This window comes from Musca autumnalis, unplaced genomic scaffold (assembly GCF_047663935.1).
Source record: "Musca autumnalis isolate F117 unplaced genomic scaffold, ASM4766393v1 scaffold_2, whole genome shotgun sequence".
Taxonomy (NCBI): Eukaryota; Metazoa; Arthropoda; class Insecta; order Diptera; family Muscidae; genus Musca; species Musca autumnalis.
Window position 1 is genome coordinate 108,158,714 of NW_027411755.1, and position 20,851 is coordinate 108,179,564.

At 39.1% G+C, this 20,851-nt stretch overlaps 2 protein-coding genes across 5 annotated transcripts in view; one reads left to right on the plus strand and one right to left on the minus strand.

The window, feature by feature from the left end:
- Nucleotides 1-20,851, plus strand: part of Cog4 (conserved oligomeric Golgi complex subunit 4) — a 342,681-nt gene that overhangs the window by 299,531 nt on the left and 22,299 nt on the right. The gene's annotated exons all lie outside the window — the stretch shown is intronic.
- LOC141394422 (uncharacterized) lies at nucleotides 9,041-18,035 on the minus strand. Of its 2 annotated transcripts, XM_073968715.1 has the most exons (3): nucleotides 18,008-18,035; nucleotides 17,706-17,787; nucleotides 9,041-10,685 (listed from the first exon to the last, which is right to left on the minus strand). In XM_073968715.1, exon 3 carries the CDS (start codon nucleotides 10,682-10,684, stop codon nucleotides 9,458-9,460), a length of 1,227 nt encoding a protein of 408 aa, XP_073824816.1. In that variant the 5' UTR covers nucleotide 10,685; nucleotides 17,706-17,787; nucleotides 18,008-18,035; the 3' UTR covers nucleotides 9,041-9,457. The 2 variants fall into 2 exon arrangements, with proteins under 2 accessions (XP_073824816.1, XP_073824815.1); XM_073968714.1 differs by lacking the exons at nucleotides 17,706-17,787; nucleotides 18,008-18,035 and adding an exon at nucleotides 17,819-17,930.

Here is a 20,851-nt window from a genome sequence, read left to right on the forward strand (position 1 = left end):
TTGAAGTCAAATGACGTTTCAAAATCTCGAAGGCTTCCCTGCACTCGTCAGTAATTTCATATTTTGCTCCATTTTTAGTTAATGCATACAAGGATTTTGCTATTAATGCGAATCCCTTAACAAACTTTCTGAAATATGAACATAACCCTAAATATGCTTGCATTTCTTTTACATTCTTAGGCATCGGATATTCCTCGATTGCCTTAACATGTCCGTCCGATGGTGCGATACCTTTTCTCGAAACCTTATAGCCCAGATATTCAATTTCGGTATATGCAAACTTACACTTCTCTATCTTGAGCTTTAATCCGTACGTGGCTAGTCGATCCAGTACCCTCTTCATCAATTGGATATGCTCTCCTAATGTCCTTGTTGCTATTACGATATCGTCAATATAGATTACCATTTCATTCTTTTCCAAGAAGTCGTGAAAAATCCCCGCAATGAACCGTTGAAATACCGCTGGTCCATTTTTCAACCCAAATGGTAACCTCAAGAACTCATACTGTCCGTTTGGCACTACAAATGACGTATATTTCACTGAGTCTTCTTCTAGTCTCACATGATAAAAACCGGATTTCAAATCCATTATTGTGAACCACGATTTCCCCTCAAGGTATTCTAAACAGTCTTCAATTAGGGGCAAAGGGTAATTGTCCCTTACGATCATCTTATTAAGTGCTCTATAGTCCACGAACATCCTAATCTCCCCACTATTTTTCTTGGCCAGCACTATTGGTGATGCATAAGGAGAGTTACTAGGCCTTATGATCCCTTTTTCTAACAGGTCCGCAATAATTTTGCTAACCTCCTGCTTCTCCGCGAAGGACAGTCTTCTAGGCGAACAGTAGGTTGCATTCCCCGAGTTCACCAAAATTGATGCTTTGAAGTCAGAAGCCCTTGGTTCATTTTCCATCTTTTCAAAATAATTCCTCTTAATCTTGCAAAGCTCCTTTCGTTCATATTCATTTAAATTTGAATTAATGTCCCACCTTTCCTCAGTGTATTCAGTGTTCGTATTAAATTCATCTCTCTTTTGTATTTCCTCCAAATTCAAGAGCTGCCTGTATTTGGCCACACACTTGTAATCTCCCTCCATTCAGGTCCCTATGGTGGGAGGGCTTCTCCTTTCTCATTTTATACTTTGGGCATAGGGACCTAATCAGCGCCTGGTTAATGAAGCTACACGGGCTACCAGTGTCAAGTAAGGAAGAAATGAGATAAAAGTTAGACCCGGAATTTCTAGGACCTAAAGCTACTCTTACAATGTATTTTCAAGTGGCCCGACCGACCACACTTAAAACAGGCTCCCATGGGCCGCTGCGCCTTCTTGCAATTTGCTGCATAATGCCCGAACCCCTGGAAATTGTAGCATCTAATTTCAGCCAGGGCTGGATCGATCATGTTGCTTTTTGCCAGCCGCTGGACCTTTTCGGCTACCATCTTCTCGTAACGTGGAATTAATTTTTTAAAGGCAACCACCGTTGCTGCGTGCAATAACACTAGGGATGCCGCCGAGTTGTCGCACATTCCTCTACAATGTATTCGACTAGCTCCGCTTCTGTAATGGGAGCCCCATCTGCCAACTGCTGCATCTCCAATGCATATCGATGTAGGCTTTCCTTGCCTCTCTGCCACTTGCGGTTGTCTAAACGTCGTAGTATTTCTTTAGTTCCAAGTGGCTTCTGGAACTCATCACATAACACCTTCTTTAGTGCCAACCAGCTTTCCGACGTGCATACATAAATTTCTCTGCCGCCTTGCAGTTTATAACATTCGTTATTTTTTCATATTCTGCTACCCACTTAGTAACAGCATACCCGTCGTCCCTAGTAAATTTTAGCAGCGCTGCTTCTATGTCCGCAAACGTAACCACATTCTTCTTCTTTTCCTTTTCTTCCCACTGACTCACTTCTTTCTGCAGCTGTAATTCATTTAATTGCTTCTTCAGTTTTTCTGTGTTGTCAGCCGTTTCGTTGTTTGTTTGTGAATGCATGGATGTGGCTACGTGTGTCTGTGACGTAGTGGTGGCTGCTGCCTCTGCTTGCTGTGTGGGTATGCTGGTTGTTGGTTGTACGTGTGTGAGTGTATGTGCTGGCTGGCCTGTTGGCTGATGAAATTCTTTTTGTACTTGCCTGTCGTTGCTTGTTTGATTTTTTGCTGGCTCACCATCTGGCCGGAGCGCTGGTGGCGTTGATGTGTTGATTTCAAGAAGCCCCTTAGCTGCTGGGCCGTTTGTGTTTGTGGGCAATTAATGCCCATTTGTTCTAGGTGAGCTTTTAATTTTGCGTTCACCATTTTCAGTTTTTAGTTTTTTGACCACTTTTCTTTTTGTTTTGGCTTCAGTTTTTATTTTCTCGGGTTTTTATTTTAATTTTTTGTAGCTTCAGTTCCTCAGTTGTTTTAATTAATTTCCATTAACTTTTACAGTATGAAATCACACTTCCATTGGTTGGCTTTTTAATTTCACAATTGGTGTTTGAGCGTCGTTCGTTTATACACCTGAAGTTGTTGAAACACGTCCGTTCAGTTTGCCGATCACACCAATGAATGTCTGCATGACGCGATTATTTATTGTTATCAACCCTCATTCTCTAATGTACAATTATCGATTACTTTAATACATGGTTGTATTCAACCCAATAACTTCTATCGATATGTGTTTTACTTAACCTAGGTGTGTTCATTACTTTATTCGACTACACTCCCGACACTAATACTACCCGTACTTATTTATGGATCTGAAGCCTGGACACTTGCGAAAGCAGATAAAGCAGAAATTGGTGTGTTTAAGATACAAATTCGTATGAACCACGAGCGAGTCAATACAACAACCCCACTTACCCCGTCCAACAAATTTGGTTTTGAGTGTTTTTGTATGTCCAACAAGTTTGGTTTTGAGTGTTTTTGTATTTATTACAAATTATAATAGTAAAATAGAATAAAAATTCTGCCACGCACATATAAATACAGATACAGATAAACTGTGTGAAATCATATGTGAAACTAGGTCAATAACTCTAACATTTGAAAAAATGTCCTTTACACTTTTTTTCCATTGGGACGGATGGATGGATTATCCCTGAACTTAGTCTAGTGAAGAGCCTTACTTGTCCCTGAGTCAATACAAGAACCCCACTTACCCCGTCCAACAAATTTGGTTTTGAATGTTTTTTATATGTATTCCTATGTATTATAAAATATAATAGAAAAATATATTAAACAAATAAGCCAAGGCTATAGTCGGACGAGGCAGACCATGGTATACCAACACCACTACCCCTGGGAATTAGCTTTCCAAAATCAAAATTTCTTTATGGAACAAATAAACTTATTTTAAGAAATAACTTTGTGGATTCTGGTACCGTATTATACCAAGCGTAAATAATAATATAATTGTTTCTCAAACATCCCAGAAGGGACAAGGGAGACTTCTCTCATATCAATGAGTGAGTGTACCCCATATTCATATTCGCTCAATGATATGGGATCCACAGCTTATCTCCGAGTCCGAACGGCGTGTCCTAAGAAGTTTTACATTGCTGAAATACTCTGAAAATGTCGCCAACGTTATTGAAGGGTATTTTGCCACCGTTGAAAATTTGATGTTGCCTGGCTGGACAAAAAAGGTGGCAAAGCGACCCATGCTGCAATGTATGTATAAAAATCCAATTGGACAATTAATACGCTAGGGCACCATGTAATTTGCAATAATGCAAAAACTAGGAATGGGAAAATGTGGCTCTCTACACAAAACCCATTATATATTAGGCAGTAGGTCTGTTATCTAGTAGACACGTTATTGCAACTTGCATCAGGAGGAAAGGTCAGTAGTTCTTTTTCCATATGTAGGCTAATTTGCCAATATATGCCCTCCAGGAAATAAAATATAGACCAAAAATATTTTATTATTTTCTTACAAAAGTAATGACCCATTTCACCCGCCAAACAATATCAGACCATCATCCAAAATTGTAGGCATCTTTTTCTACCTAAACTCTTACCCCGTGCAAAAGTTAGTGATTATTAGGCTATAATTGTGACCTTTAGCGTATTTATGATTACACTACAAACAAATAACTACCCAGCAAATTGTTCGATGACAAATCATGAGTTGAATCATGGGTGCAAGTGATCTGGCATGTCATCTTTTTGTCATTTTCACTCATGAATTTTATATGAGCGTGACCCCCAAAGATGGCGTTCTCTTTGGATCCTAAGCATGCCATTTTAACCGATGCTTTGACATGTCATTTTAACCAATGCATTGACATGTCATTTTCACCAATACTTTAGCATAAAATCTTCATGTCTTGTTTGGAAAATGAAAAATGCTGTATTTAAATATGATTTTCATGATAAACAAAACTCTTTATTAATTCAAACGAATACATGAAATAATTACAACTAATTTATCAGCAAAAAACTTATATAAAAATAGCAATTTATCACCGTCACTATACCGCAACAGAGTTTACTTCCTCCGCTCTCCGCATTTTGATTTTATTTCATCTTGCAAAATGTTTTTTCTGTTATCTTCCCAATACCAGTTCTGATTTCGACATGGTGTCCATCTGAAATCTTTCACGAATCTCTTGTTCGTGAATTACTTTCAATTTTATAACAAAATTTTGGAAATTTATACTCTTTCATTTCGGAAGATATTATTCGCCACGTAGGGATCTACAAATCGATTTGCTTTTTAGGGATCTCTAGAGAATCATATGTAACGAAAGGAGAGGAGGGACTTTTTCAGGAAAATATCTGCTCTGTTCCTTTACGTGCCTGAGGTTACCATTTCTTACCATTTTTAACCTGCAAAGCGTTCCTTTACTTTAAAAAGCATACAATTTATATGAGAGCAGTTTACCACTTTTACGACTTTTTGCCACTGTTACCATTTTTAAAAGTAAAGGAACAGACCAATCCTTTATGCGTAAAGGTACAGGAGCTGCCTCGCCTGCTTGCCTTGCTTGCTTCTGATAAAAGAATAAAAAAGAAAAGGGCAACCTTGTTCGAAATTGGATAGACCTTCTTTATTATTTAAATGGAGCAGGGAACAAGGCAAGCAGGCGAGGCAGCTTATGTACCCAGGCCTTTATGGTTTCATTATATGATTGGTTTCATTATATGCCACATTTAGAACAGATAAGGGAATTTTTATAATACCAAAGAATGTCAGCTCGATAATTGGGACTTCCTTTTTATTGCAGTGTCTGAACGACGTTTCGAGCTAGGTACTACACCAATTGTTTAGACGACGAGAGTTTTAAGAACTTTGGTCGTGATTTCGAGTCTCCGACAATATCAATACTATTGTAAATAATAAACCTTATATAGATTAAAACATATTTATATAAATAAAAGAAAATATGAAGGTGTGTAAAAAAAAACACAAATATCATCTTTATTGGATCGAAGGAATGGGTTCAAATGCTGATGAAAAGATCGGATCGTTCACGGCTTCCTTTGCATGGGTTAACATTTTAATGAAAAGATCGGATCTTTCACGACTTCCTTTGCATGGGTTCAAAAGCTAATGAAATCGGATCGTTCACGTCTTCGTTTGAACCAATGCAAAAGACGACATGAAATCACGTCATCGCATAGAACATCTTCCTTCCTGTTATCTTATTATGTACACCAACACAATTGACATGAATAGAAGGGTCAAGCGTTCCTCTTCCAAGTATAGCTTACTTGCCCGGAATGTCTCTTCCAGGAATAAAGATATAAGCTGTATATTAAATATTTTCACAATTTTCACACAAAAGTTATGGTCCATTTAACCCTCTAAATATTACCTGATCACCATCCTAAATTGCAAGCTTCTTCTTTGTCATATACTCTTACCTTATTTAACATTTTAATATGTATTATGTTTTTGGTCCATTTCACCCGCTAAATATTTCAATAGGTGCCTATTCTGGTCTAAGCCCGACCTCTATGCAATTTCGTGATGATCGGTCCATAATTGCGACCTACAGTTTGATTACAATTTATAAAGGACAGATCTAATTCCAGTCTAATTCCACCTTTAAAAGAACTTCAAGCTTGTCATTTGACGAGAAAAACGCTTGCTTTAATACTGATCGCAAAAACTGATCCAAGTTCCACTAAATCCTCTGTTCGTAAAGATACTCTACTAAACGAACACTTTTGCTCCGCCTGTTGAATTTTTATTTATTTATTTATTTATTTCGATGTAATATAACTAATCCTTCTAAGGCGGATGATACTACAAAAGAAAAAGTAAATAGTTAAATAAAAAAATACAAAAAAATTCATTGATAATTGAAATGTGCTTAGCAGAATTTTATTCAGTAGATTTTAGATCTATATTCGAAACCACTGATTTGGAAGAAAAATTTCCTTTTTTAACAATATTTTTCTTGATATTATATTATATATTATATGAAAATCACGTTCCGATCAAAAAAGTATATTCTTCGCGATCTACTGATTGGATGAAGTCAGATAATATTAAAAAAGCGACGGTTTTCAGAAATTTGGCATGTGTGGTATATCTGGAAAATAGGACAGATGATAGAAACAAGCTCACATCAATTATTCGAAAAGAAAGGAATAAGTATTTTTGGAAGTCATTCTCCGGCAGCTCTCCAAAAACTGTATGGAGATCTTTGAGGAATTAGGGTTTAATTGAGAACAACTGTTACCGTTTAGATGAGTTAAGTTCCGAAGAACGTAATGAATTTTTTATAACTTCCTCCATTAACAACCCACAACAATTATTGTTTAATCAACAAGAACTTTTGAGAATCAACGGGTTTTGTTTTAATTCTATTAGACAAGAAATTTTGGAAGCGGGCACATTTGGTTATGACGGCATTTCTATAACATTTTTAAAATTAGTTTTCAATAATATTTCTGAATATAGTGTTCACATATTTAGCTATATTCTCATGACTTCAAAGTATCACAACAGTAGTGATAACAGCTACTGCTGCATGTGGGATCTTAAAAACTATCTTTTATTTGATGTGTCCACGAAATATGGAAACATAAGTTACCATATATGATAAGAACTCATAATGGTAATAAAATATTTATTTACTTAGGCCACTGGAATTTCTAGTGGAAGATTTATTTTTAATTATAAAATTTTCCAGCGCCTCGACATGAGCCGAAAGTATGTACAAGAGTTATTTGTACAATGGTCATAGCACAACCCCTCTTGTTACTTATTATGTTAGAATTCAACTTGATCAAAAATGTCCTACATTTCTTATGGTACTAGACTTTGCTCGAGCCTTCGATTCCACTTGCCATGACGCCCTCTTTAAATACTTTTCTTGAATTTCACATTCATTTTAATGGAATCATTTCTGAAGTCTAGGAAATAACATGTCCAGACAGGGAAACAGAAATTCAAATTTGTTCAAATTACAAAATTTCTAGCCTGCCTAATACTAATGGTATGAAATTAATACTTTTCGTACACTTATTGCGGGTTTCTGTAAGACTCTAATTCAAATTGGTTCCTATTAATACCAAACACATCAAAGGTGACAATTATTCCTAATTTCAGAATCCCAAAATTCCCATATTTACAGTACCTATTTAAAAAGTCTCCTTTGTCCCTTATGGGATGTTTGTGGAACATTTATTATTATATTATTATTATTATTATTATTATTATTATTATTATTATTATTATTATTATTATTATTATTATTATTATTATTATTATTATTATTATTATTATTATTATTATTATTATTATTATTATTATTATTTAAAAATCAACCCCCTTATCTTAACACTATGCACAAGCAGTGACCCTAATATCAGAATTCCAGCTTTATCCTTTCATCCAAGTTGTACCAAATTTAGTACCATTTATTACTTTCCGTACGCTCACAGTACTTATAGTTCCAAAACGACCTCATTATCTCAACATCACTCACCAATAGTGACCATGTAACCAAATTTCGCAATTCCAGATATATTCCATTCCAGTACATTTGGTACGCTTATAGTTCCTATTTTCTCATCACATCAGCTGTGATCATAATGCAAAATTAAAGGATCCCAATTCTATCCCTTCATCTAGTACCAAAATTACTCCAAATGTTGTACCATTTAGCATGCATTTATTTTATATATTTATTCATTCTTTTAATCAAAAAAGCCCTCACACGGGCTATAACATGATAGAAAATATAACACATGAGCAAAAAAAATTTAACAATTTTCTAACTTAAATTGCAATATTACTGGAATTCAAAAATTTATAAAATCGCCAATATAAGATGGTTTAAAGTAAATCCTGGGAAAAATAAGTAATGACATTTTTCTTAAAATTTTATGTTAACGAAAATCTCTCAAACAACAATTGTATACTATTTCAAGATGCGATACAGCTAATAAAGGTAGGGATGCAGCTGTAATGACCCAATGTGTGTTTATCAGGCATGCAACAGAAACCAATTCCGATCGAAAGTGGAATTGATTCCGTATTTAGCTTCTTCAGAAACCGAAAAACGAAAAATTCTTTCGGAATGAAACCAGGTTTAGTTTATCAAGTGAAATTATATTTTTTGGTAACATGTCACTTTAAAACACTCCAAAAGCACTTAAAAATAATAAAAATATTTTTTTATTAATAAAATCACATTTAATTTCATACTTTTTTTTATCATTTTATTGAAAAATTCGCAAATTTCCATTATTTCTCAATCAACAAAACCAATTTCATTTCATTTATTCAACAATTGTAATATAAAAAAGCCAACATGTCCAATAACTTATATTATCTTACTACAATATTCAAACATTCAAGAACTTAGAAGTTAAGAATTAAAATAATATATATATATATATATATATATATATATATATATATATATATATATATAAGTTAACTTTATTGAATTGAATTCTGTTAAGAACTAAACTTACTTCTAACAAACAGATACTGTTTGCGCCAATGCGGGGAAATATGCAAAGCCCAAACCGATAAATAAATAAAAACACAATAGTGGGGTTTTAGTTTTAAATAATAATGGCAAAGGCCGAGTTTATTAATAATAATAATAATAAATAAGGGTTGGTAAGACAGATTACCTGGTTTGCACAATAGCGGGGGAGCGCGACTTCGTATCGTGAGATAGAAGAGACGAGAATAAGTAAATGTCAACGATCATAACATGAAGGAAGGTGGAGGCTTTGGCGCCATTCGCCAGTCGTTGAAATCTGTTGACAGTGACGTTGACAGATCTAAACGAGGTTAACCCTTTAAGGACTAAAATGTGTTAACCCATTGTTAACAAACAATAATTTAAATCTAAATTATTCATGCCGGCCACCTTACAACACATTGCGATGTTGTAACTAAAATACAATACATAAATATAAATGTTTTCAATTCAATTATTTTTTTTGTTTTATTTTTTTTTCAATTCATTCCATTTTTTCAAAAAACATGTTGGTAACACTATATGTTACATATGCCCGACAACACCCAACCAAAAATGGTATAGTGGGCTATCGGCAACCCTGGCGTCGCTTGCACCCGATGAGTTATGACCCTGGCATAAACTTCCGGCCCGAGTACCAAGGCCACCCGACCAGGCCTATTAAAATCGGGATCTGCCAATGGAAGACCTAAAAATGAGTCCTGAATGCGCTCTGGGATTGCCGCTGTAGGCGTAAGCGCATGGTCCAAATTGGTCACCACAGCCACAATTGAAATGGACTGACTCCGGTCATAGATCGAACTAACGGTCAGGCGACATATTTGGCTACCTTCGATCATAGAAGTAGGGAGTCGAAGACTATGCACCAGAGAGGAACATATCTGACTCTGCCTACTGCATTGGTCCAAAACCGCCCTCACAATAGTGGGCCGATCGGACGACACAATCTTGACTATCAAAGTCGGGGATAGGCAGATACCTGTCTGGAGGGACAACAAGCCGACCAATCCTGTCTGCGAGGGGGGTGCGTTATCAGACGGACGACTATACGGACTGTTACGTGGCCGATATCTATAATCGGTCTGCGGACGACGCTGACGATTATTTGTGGGTTTAACCACGGTCTTCGCATCTTCATGAAGGAGCGTGTGGTGTTCTCCATTGCATACGGCACATTTTCTTTTGCTTCGGCAGTCCCTAGCTTGGTGGGATTTAGATAAACACCGTACGCAGTCATTATATTTTACGACAATGCGACGTCGCATGTCAACATTCATAACCCGGAAGTCACTACATCTATCCAGCGGGTGCATGCGATCACAAAGGCGACATTTGTGTGAGGCCGCAGATGAAACCTTATGGGTCTCGGACCTTAAGCTTTTGGCCGACTCCTCCGAATGAGGTGTGGCAACCGGAGCCGCAGATGGACCCGAAGATCCGGACTCGGTTCGTATAGTATCATTTTGGGGGGATGACGCAGGGACCGGAGCCGCAGATGAACCCACAGAGATGGATTCGGACTCGGTTTGCATGGTGTCGCTGGTAGGAGCGGGGGCCGCAGATGAATCCTTATTATTGGACTCGGACCCGGGCTCGGATATTTTTACAGCCGCAATTGGCTCAACAAGGGCTTCTTCCACTGCAGCCGACGACATTCCAGTTTGGGGATCGGTGGGGCGAGGTTCCATAACAATATTGTCATCAACGTTCAAAAGTTCGTCTTCCGAATAGATTTTCATCGACATACTATATAACGAGAAGAGAACCATATTATTCGATTGCGGGGGTGTGGTCGGTCAGAACGACCAATTTTGTAATGGTCCGTCTTACAACGCCGTTTTCGGTTCGAACGTTCGCGACTCGAACGTGCCCGTCGGTGCCCGGAAAAACATTTTCGATACGCCCTAATTTCCACGACGTGGGCGGAAGCTGATCATGACGAACAACAACTAGATCGTCTATCGCTATTTCTCGTTGTGGAAATTTCCACTTATATCTCATATGCAAATGCTTGAGATATTCATCTTTCCACCTCAAACTAAATTGGTGGGCAAGGGCCTGAACTTTCCTAAACCGATTGACTAGACTTTATGGTTGCTCTGTGATGAGAGGTTCAGGCGGGGCTAACAAGGGGGCACCAATCAAGAAATGACCTGGCGTTAGTGCCACTATTTCGTCTGGACTGTCCGACATTGGACATAAAGGACGAGAATTAAGGCACGCTTCGATCCTAGCCAATACCGTTGCTAATTCCTCAAACGTGAATTTTAAATTTCGAGATTGCTTTCGAAAATGTAACTTGAAGCTCTTGACTCCCGCTTCCCATAACCCTCCCATATGAGGGGCCCCAGCAGGTATAAAATGCCACGATAGGCCCTGGTCTGATAAAGACGAGGAGACGGAGTCAGCGCTTTTTCGGAGGAAATCTTTAAAATTCCTTTGAAGTTCTCGCGAAGCTCCAACAAAATTTGTTCCATTATCCGAAAAAATGGAATGGGGACAACCACGTCGAGCAATAAATCTATGTAACGCAGCCATAAAATTAGCAGTCGACAAATCGGACACTGCTTCCAAATGAATTGCCTTTGTAGAGAAACACACAAAGACACATACATAGCCCTTGGTTATTTTACAAGACCGACCTAGATAAGATTTTACATCAAACGGACCTGCGAAGTCCACGCCAGTATTGGTAAAAGGCCGATTAAGAGTTGTTCTCTCTGGGGGAAGGGCAGCCATAAATTGATTGCAAGCCCGTTTCTTCAACAAAAGGCACACTTTGCAACGCCGAACAACCAACCGAACCAAATTTTTCATACGAGGAATCCAATATTCCAATCTCAAAGTTCGCATCATTAACTGAATATCACCATGAACACATTTTTGGTGAATATATTCTACCAACCGTAGAGCAAAGACACTCCTATAGGGGACAATAATAGGATTACGTTCCGAAGGTGCAAGTGTAGGCGAATATACCAGTCTACCATTCATTCGCATGACGCCATTGTCATCTACGAAAGGATTTAGAGGAGCCAACAAACTCTTACTATCTAACGGCTTCTTGTCTAACAAATTCTTATAATCGTTGGCGAAATATATTTTTTGAGCCGTAATTGCACAATAATTACGTGCGTCAATAATATCTGCCGAAGAAATGCGTGTAGAAGGATAGTAGTAATGGTTTCTATACCGGGGATGCGTTTGACGAATGAATCTAAACGCGTATACAATGAAGTGAAGAGCTCTACGCAAACAAGAAAAATCTTCCAAAATCTCTTTAAATGTCGACGGAAAAAAAGAGAAGTGACATTTAACCGGGCGCATTTCCATTTCAGTACTAATCGGAGCCAGATCACGAATAGACCATTCCGATTTAGTTTTACCTAGCCAACTAGGGCCGTTCCACCATAGGGGAGAGGCAGACAATTCTACCGGAGACAAACCACGACTTCCTAAATCCGCGGGGTTCACTTCTGATTTGACATGGTACCAATTGTAATTGCCAACATTTTCTTGGATTCGACACACCCTATTGGCTACAAAAGTCGTCCAAGTAGAGGGGGTTCTTTTCAACCAAGCAAGAACTATCGTCGAATCTGTCCAACAATAAATTTGATTAAATTCCAGATCTATTTCCCGCACAATAGTTTTTAATAGATCTGATGCTAAGACTGCTCCACAAAGTTCCAAGCGAGGCAGCGAAATTGATTTCAACGGGGCGACTTTTGTTTTGCACGATAGCAAATTAACGAAAATGTTTCCATCTGGGGACTCGACACGTATATAGACTACCCCCGCGTATGCCTTTTCCGAAGCATCGGAAAAGACATGAAGTTCAGCAGAAAATCCTGGAACATATTGAACCCATCTAGGTATCCTAATCGAGTTAATATGGGGATATGTTTCAACAAAACTTCTCCATTCAGCCTCAGTAGCTGCTAGAAGTGAATCATCCCAACCAATGTTGTCCAGCCAAATCTTCTGCATGATAATTTTCGCCCTAACAATCACAGGGGCCAACCAACCGACGGGGTCAAACAATTTTGCAATTGCCGAGAGAACTTCCCTTTTAGTGAAGTGTTTATTGACAATAGGACTCACTTCGAAGAAGAAACAATCTAAACGCGCATTCCACCTAATGCCCAAGGGTTTAGAACTACTAGCTTCTACAAACGATAATAGTTGAGCATCTACCAAATGCTCAGGGGGAAAACGATCCAAAATAGCTCTACTATTCGCTGTCCATTTTCTCAACTCGAACTTTGCGGACGATAGTGCCCTAATCAACTGGTCCCTAGCTGCCAATGCAGTCTCGATGTCGTGAGCTCCGGCTAAAACGTCATCAACGTACATACATTTTCGCAATATATGCGCCGCGAGGGGAAACTCTGACTCAGTATCATCTGCCAGTTGAAGAAGCGTCCTAATCGCTAAGTATGGTGCACAATTTACACCGAACGTCACTGTCTGTAGTTCATAGTCTTGGACTTGTTTTGTTGTTGAATCCCGATACAAAATTCTCTGAAGAGGCGAATACTTTGAGTCCACACGAACTTGCCTATACATTTGAGTAATGTCCGAGTTAAACACGAATTTGAAGATACGCCAACGGAGGATCAAAAGAACTAAATCTTGCTGTAACGTTGGACCTACGTGCAATATGTCGTTAAGACTCTGCCCATTCGAAGTTTTATTTGAGGCATTAAACACTACTCTAAGTTTCGTGGTCGGTTTTTCAAGGTTTATCACGGGGTGATGGGGTAGATAACAAGAAAGGACATCCATTGAAGTATTTGCGGATACCGGTCTCATGTGGTCAAGTTCCAAATATTCCGATAATACTTGGTCGTAAACTAGTTTTATTTCAGGCTTTTTCATTAGAGAATTCTCGTTCCGAAAATATTGTTTGAGGACGTTTGTGCGGGACTCTCCCAAGTACCCGATAGCGCTAATCTCAGATTTAATCGGCAGCGTAACAATATACCTACCCTCTGAGTCCCTACGAGTAGTTCGGACGTAATTCTCCTCACAAAAACGGTCCGATGGGGATAATATTTTGCGTTTGGGAGTCTCCTCGATTTCCCAGAATCTCAAAAGGGTCTGGTTGATTTTGTCTTCCTCTGCTACCTCAACAGTAGTGGCAAAAGTTCGAACTTGTGCTGCAGGGACAGGACCCGTAACCAGCCAGCCAAATACAGTATTTTGAGCCAGTAGTGCTCCATACAAAATGGGACGACAACCATCTAGCAATATTTTGGGATACAGATCAGCACCTAACAGCAAATCGACAGGACGAGATTCAAAAAGGTTAACATCTGCCAAGCGAAGATCGGGAATTTGCGACCTTAAGTCAGAATTAACCATAAAAGAGGGGAGATTTCCTGAAATGGTACGCAAAACTAAAACGTTGGTTTCTAATTCCAGAGAAGGGTCGAAGGGACTGCTAATTTGAATACGACAAGCTTTACTAGCAGTGGCCGAGAGTGAACAACTAACTCCTGAAATTACAGCATTCGCAGAACGAACAGGAAGCTTCAAACGAGTTTGGAGTCGCTCGGAAATAAAAGAGGACTCTGAAGCAGGATCTATCAACGCCCTAGCAGGGTACGAAAAACCTAGATGAACAATATTCACCATTGCGGTACCTAAAAGTACAGCTTTGTTCTGCGCGGCGTGAAACACTTGTCGGGGCAAGCAACCAGCGGACGTGGATGGTGCGCAATTTTCCGAATTAGGGGGGACAGTCGAAGAAGTAGTACTAGAATTTTGGGGGACATGGCTAGTCACGGTGGAACTTCGAGTTGAATTATTCGATGTAATATCCTCCCGATGCAACAAAGTATGGTGGGTCTTATTACACTTCGAACACCGACGTTTGCTATCACAATTCTTTACTTCATGATCGTTCCTAAGACAATTAATACAAAGATGATGACGTTTCATCACTTTGTACCGATCTGCGGGTTTAAGACTCTTAAAGCGGGGACAGTCATACAATTTATGACGCTGATTTTGACAAATTATACAATTTGAACCTTTCGAAGCGCGGGGAGAACGCGGCGGCTCTGAAACTCTGGTATTCGAATGATGCGCTTGAACTTTACTATTATTTGACCGCTTAGACTGATCTGTACCACGCATATCATGAAGGCACATGAGTGTACGAATTCGCTCAGTGAGAAAGGTATCCAAGTCTTTCCATGACGAAAGAGAGGATTTATCTTTTACACTCTGCTCCCAAAGAGTCTGAGTGATTTTTGGCAATCTCTGGAGACACAAAAATACTAATATCGGATCCCAATTTTCCGTGTTGACATCATACACGGACATCGACGATAGGCATCCGTTGATACCACGTTGGATCGACTTTAATCCCGAACTAGTCTCACTATAGAGGACCGGAATATCAAACAAAACTTTCAATTGGTTGTGAACCAGAAGCCGGGGATTATCATAAGTTTCGACTAGTGCCTTCCACGCGAGCTCGAAACTACGATTAATTAAGGGGAACCTCGATACAATCTCGCAAAAATCACCAGAAGTCTTCCTAACGAGATGACAAAGTTTTTCTACGTCGGTAAGACGACCATTAACAATATATATAGCCGTAAACAAATCCCTAAAGGTTGGCCACGAATGGAAATCGCCTTCAAAAATGTCCGTATCGCATGGCGGTAGGGCAAGGTTGTGGACACAATCCAAATGAGAAACTTCATCCATAGTCCTAAAACTGGCACTATTATTTCTCGCCATAGAGGAAAGCGGAGTTTCTATCTGCGAATGATTTTCGCGAGAAGCATGAGTCGAAGAACTCAAATTGTTGTGCGTTGCTTGCGGGTTTTCTTTAAGCGACTTAGCTAAATTCTCTCCTGGCGTTTCTATCAACGAAGCAACCGAACCACAAATACTACCATTAATAGAGGAGGTACGATATTTCTTAAATTGCCCTAGTTTCCTATTAATTGCTGACTGGCAGTCGACATAAATTTGAAATGACGAATTGTACTTCTGATCGACCGCATCGATAACCTCTTTCGTCGTCTCTACTGACGACATCATAAAATCACAGCACCTTTCAAATTTTTCCTGTGCTTGTGTCCAAAGTTTTTCTAATGCACTAAGATGAGACTGTAGCGCATGAATATCAAGCTGCTCATCACGCATCGTATTGAAACGAGCATTAAACTGGATGACCGCATCCGAAGTTCTAGTGAACATATCTATTGGGGTGAATGGCATTTTGAACAAGTTTCCCGAAATATGTACTACAACAAGCAAGAAGGGAAGAACTAAAGCACGATTTGCTCTTATAATGTATTCAAAACCAAGAATAAAACTGATTCTACTTCGCACGATATACGAAGAAACCACAAAAGGATCAAAAAGTTATCCACAAACTCCAAAAGTTTCAAAAAATCGACCGAATTTTTCAAAGGTCCAAGAAAAACACCAAAAGCTTCCGAAAATCTAACGAAACCGCACTATAGGGCCAGAGAAATCGGAAATGTTCGCGAAATAAATGCCTTGAACCTCTCACACAATAGTGAAATATCAAAAAATTGGTCTATAATCACCAAAATTATAATCTGCGATGAGATATTTAGCAACCAAATGCAAAGATACGACGCAAAATATGTGAAAAATTTTCAAATAAATAATAAATATTTCAAATATATTCCAACAAAATATCAAAAAATATATAAAAATGGTTAGTTTTTATTAAATTGTATATTTTTCCCGGTAATTTTCCAAAAACCTTATTTTCGCGCAAAAAAAATTCAAAATATTTTAATTTTTATATTTTCTACCGAAAATATTGAGATTTTATAACTTTTATTTCCACAGTTTACCTACTATTTAGGCAATCGAACTACCGAATGTAGCGTATTTTCCAAAAATAAATATTAAAAAATAAAAATTTTAATCAAAAATCTACAAGAGTAATTAAAAGTTTCAAATTCCGCACGAAAAATATCAAGTTTAACACTTTTTTATTTTAAAAAAGTCGTATTGACCGATCGTAGGGTGTACGCGTTATTAATTTTTTCAAAAACGTCGTTTTCTAACACCCAATTATCACTCAATAATCGAAAATAAAATTCAAAAAATTTTAATATTTTATGTTGGTTCCGTTTATCGAGGGTCACCTGTATAATATGTTACGTTGCGTATATCGAGGGTCACCTGTAACACAACAGACAATACCAAACTTATGTATGTATATGCGTATCAAGTGGCTGACCGACTAGGCAACGATATTAGCCGTATGATTTCTATGGCGTTTGTGTGTAGGTACACCTATTACTGATCACTAGTGGACGAACGAACAAACAAACAAACCAATGCAATTGAAGTGCGTGTATTTTTTGGGGGTGATTTATGAATAATATTTTAATTATTAAAAATGCAATTTTGCAAAAAATTTAACAATTTTAAAATTTCAATTACACCAATCGATGGGGAATTTTATGCACATTAAAATGACACCGCACATCAATGTTTTATTTTCAACAGAAAAGCCAAAAAATACACTTTTCTTCAATTATTTTGATTTTTTCTTTATTTTCAATTGCCGTCGGCAAAACAATATTTGCATTCAAGACGGAGGGGGACGGGGTACGCGACGCGTTGTAAAACGGCCACAAGGAATATAAACGACGCGATTGTTGTTGTTTTCACACAATTTTTTCTTCGATATTTATTTCTTTTTAAGAATATTAGTATTTATTTAATTTCACCGGCACTTTTTTTCACTGTACGTACCTGTTTGCTTTAAATGTAAACAAGATGATGGTGATAATGAGATGATGTGGGGTGGACTGTATTGATGGTGATGATGTTGATGCTTTGCAAAAAAAAAAGAAGAAAACAATTACTTCTTTGACAACAGCTCGTTCGTAATCCGGTACGAATGGACCAATGTTTGCGCCAATGCGGGGAAATATGCAAAGCCCAAACCGATAAATAAATAAAAACACAATAGTGGGGTTTTAGTTTTAAATAATAATGGCAAAGGCCGAGTTTATTAATAATAATAATAAATAAGGGTTGGTAAGACAGATTACCTGGTTTGCACAATAGCGGGGGAGCGCGACTTCGTATAGTGAGATAGAAGAGACGAGAATAAGTAAATGTCAACGATCATAACATGAAGGAAGGTGGAGGCTTTGGCGCCATTCGCCAGTCGTTGAAATCTGTTGACAGTGACGTTGACAGATCTAAACGAGGTTAACCCTTTAAGGACTAAAATGTGTTAACCCATTGTTAACAAACAATAATTTAAATCTAAATTATTCATGCCGGCCACCTTACAACACATTGCGATGTTGTAACTAAAATACAATACATAAATATAAATGTTTTCAATTCAATTATTTTTTTTTGTTTTATTTTTTTTTCAATTCATTCCATTTTTTCAAAAAACATGTTGGTAACACTATATGTTACATATGCCCGACAACACCCAACCAAAAATGGTATAGTGGGCTATCGGCAACCCTGGCGTCGCTTGCACCCGATGAGTTATGACCCTGGCATAAACTTCCGGCCCGAGTACCAAGGCCACCCGACCAGGCCTATTAAAATCGGGATCTGCCAATGGAAGACCTAAAAATGAGTCCTGAATGCGCTCTGGGATTGCCGCTGTAGGCGTAAGCGCAGGGTCCAAATTGGTCACCACAGCCACAATTGAAATGGACTGACTCCGGTCATAGATCGAACTAGCGGTCAGGCGACATATTTGGCTACCTTCGATCATAGAAGTAGGGAGTCGAAGACTATGCACCAGAGAGGAACATATCTGACTCTGCCTACTGCATTGGTCCAAAACCGCCCTCACAATAGTGGGCCGATCGGACGACACAATCTTGACTATCAAAGTCGGGGATAGGCAGATACCTGTCTGGAGGGACAACAAGCCGACCAATCCTGTCTGCGAGGGGGGTGCGTTATCAGACGGACGACTATACGGACTGTTACGTGGCCGATATCTATAATCGGTCTGCGGACGACGCTGACGATTATTTGTGGGTTTAACCACGGTCTTCGCATCTTCATGAAGGAGCGTGTGGTGTTCTCCATTGCATACGGCACATTTTCTTTTGCTTCGGCAGTCCCTAGCTTGGTGGGATTTAGATAAACACCGTACGCAGTCATTATATTTTACGACAATGCGACGTCGCATGTCAACATTCATAACCCGGAAGTCACTACATCTATCCAGCGGGTGCATGCGATCACAAAGGCGACATTTGTGTGAGGCCGCAGATGAAACCTTATGGGTCTCGGACCTTAAGCTTTTGGCCGACTCCTCCGAATGAGGTGTGGCAACCGGAGCCGCAGATGGACCCGAAGATCCGGACTCGGTTCGTATAGTATCATTTTGGGGGGATGACGCAGGGACCGGAGCCACAGATGAACCCACAGAGATGGATTCGGACTCGGTTTGCATGGTGTCGCTGGTAGGAGCGGGGGCCGCAGATGAATCCTTATTATTGGACTCGGACCCGGGCTCGGATATTTTTACAGCCGCAATTGGCTCAACAAGGGCTTCTTCCACTGCAGCCGACGACATTCCAGTTTGGGGATCGGTGGGGCGAGGTTCCATAACAATATTGTCATCAACGTTCAAAAGTTCGTCTTCCGAATAGATTTTCATCGACATACTATATAACGAGAAGAGAACCATATTATTCGATTGCGGGGGTGTGGTCGGTCAGAACGACCAATTTTGTAATGGTCCGTCTTACAACGCCGTTTTCGGTTCGAACGTTCGCGACTCGAACGTGCCCGTCGGTGCCCGGAAAAACATTTTCGATACGCCCTAATTTCCACGACGTGGGCGGAAGCTGATCATGACGAACAACAACTAGATCGTCTATCGCTATTTCTCGTTGTGGAAATTTCCACTTATATCTCATATGCAAATGCTTGAGATATTCATCTTTCCACCTCAAACTAAATTGGTGGGCAAGGGCCTGAACTTTCCTAAACCGATTGACTAGACTTTATGGTTGCTCTGTGATGAGAGGTTCAGGCGGGGCTAACAAGGGGGCACCAATCAAGAAATGACCTGGCGTTAGTGCCACTATTTCGTCTGGACTGTCCGACATTGGACATAAAGGACGAGAATTAAGGCACGCTTCGATCCTAGCCAATACCGTTGCTAATTCCTCAAACGTGAATTTTAAATTTCGAGATTGCTTTCGAAAATGTAACTTGAAGCTCTTGACTCCCGCTTCCCATAACCCTCCCATATGAGGGGCCCCAGCAGGTATAAAATGCCACGATAGGCCCTGGTCTGATAAAGACGAGGAGACGGAGTCAGCGCTTTTTCGGAGGAAATCTTTAAAATTCCTTTGAAGTTCTCGCGAAGCTCCAACAAAATTTGTTCCATTATCCGAAAAAATGGAATGGGGACAACCACGTCGAGCAATAAATCTATGTAACGCAGCCATAAAATTAGCAGTCGACAAATCGGACACTGCTTCCAAATGAATTGCCTTTGTAGAGAAACACACAAAGACACATACATAGCCCTTGGTTATTTTACAAGACCGACCTAGATAAGATTTTACATCAAACGGACCTGCGAAGTCCACGCCAGTATTGGTAAAAGGCCGATTAAGAGTTGTTCTCTCTGGGGGAAGGGCAGCCATAAATTGATTGCAAGCCCGTTTCTTCAACAAAAGGCACACTTTGCAACGCCGAACAACCAACCGAACCAAATTTTTCATACGAGGAATCCAATATTCCAATCTCAAAGTTCGCATCATTAACTGAATATCACCATGAACACATTTTTGGTGAATATATTCTACCAACCGTAGAGCAAAGACACTCCTATAGGGGACAATAATAGGATTACGTTCCGAAGGTGCAAGTGTAGGCGAATATACCAGTCTACCATT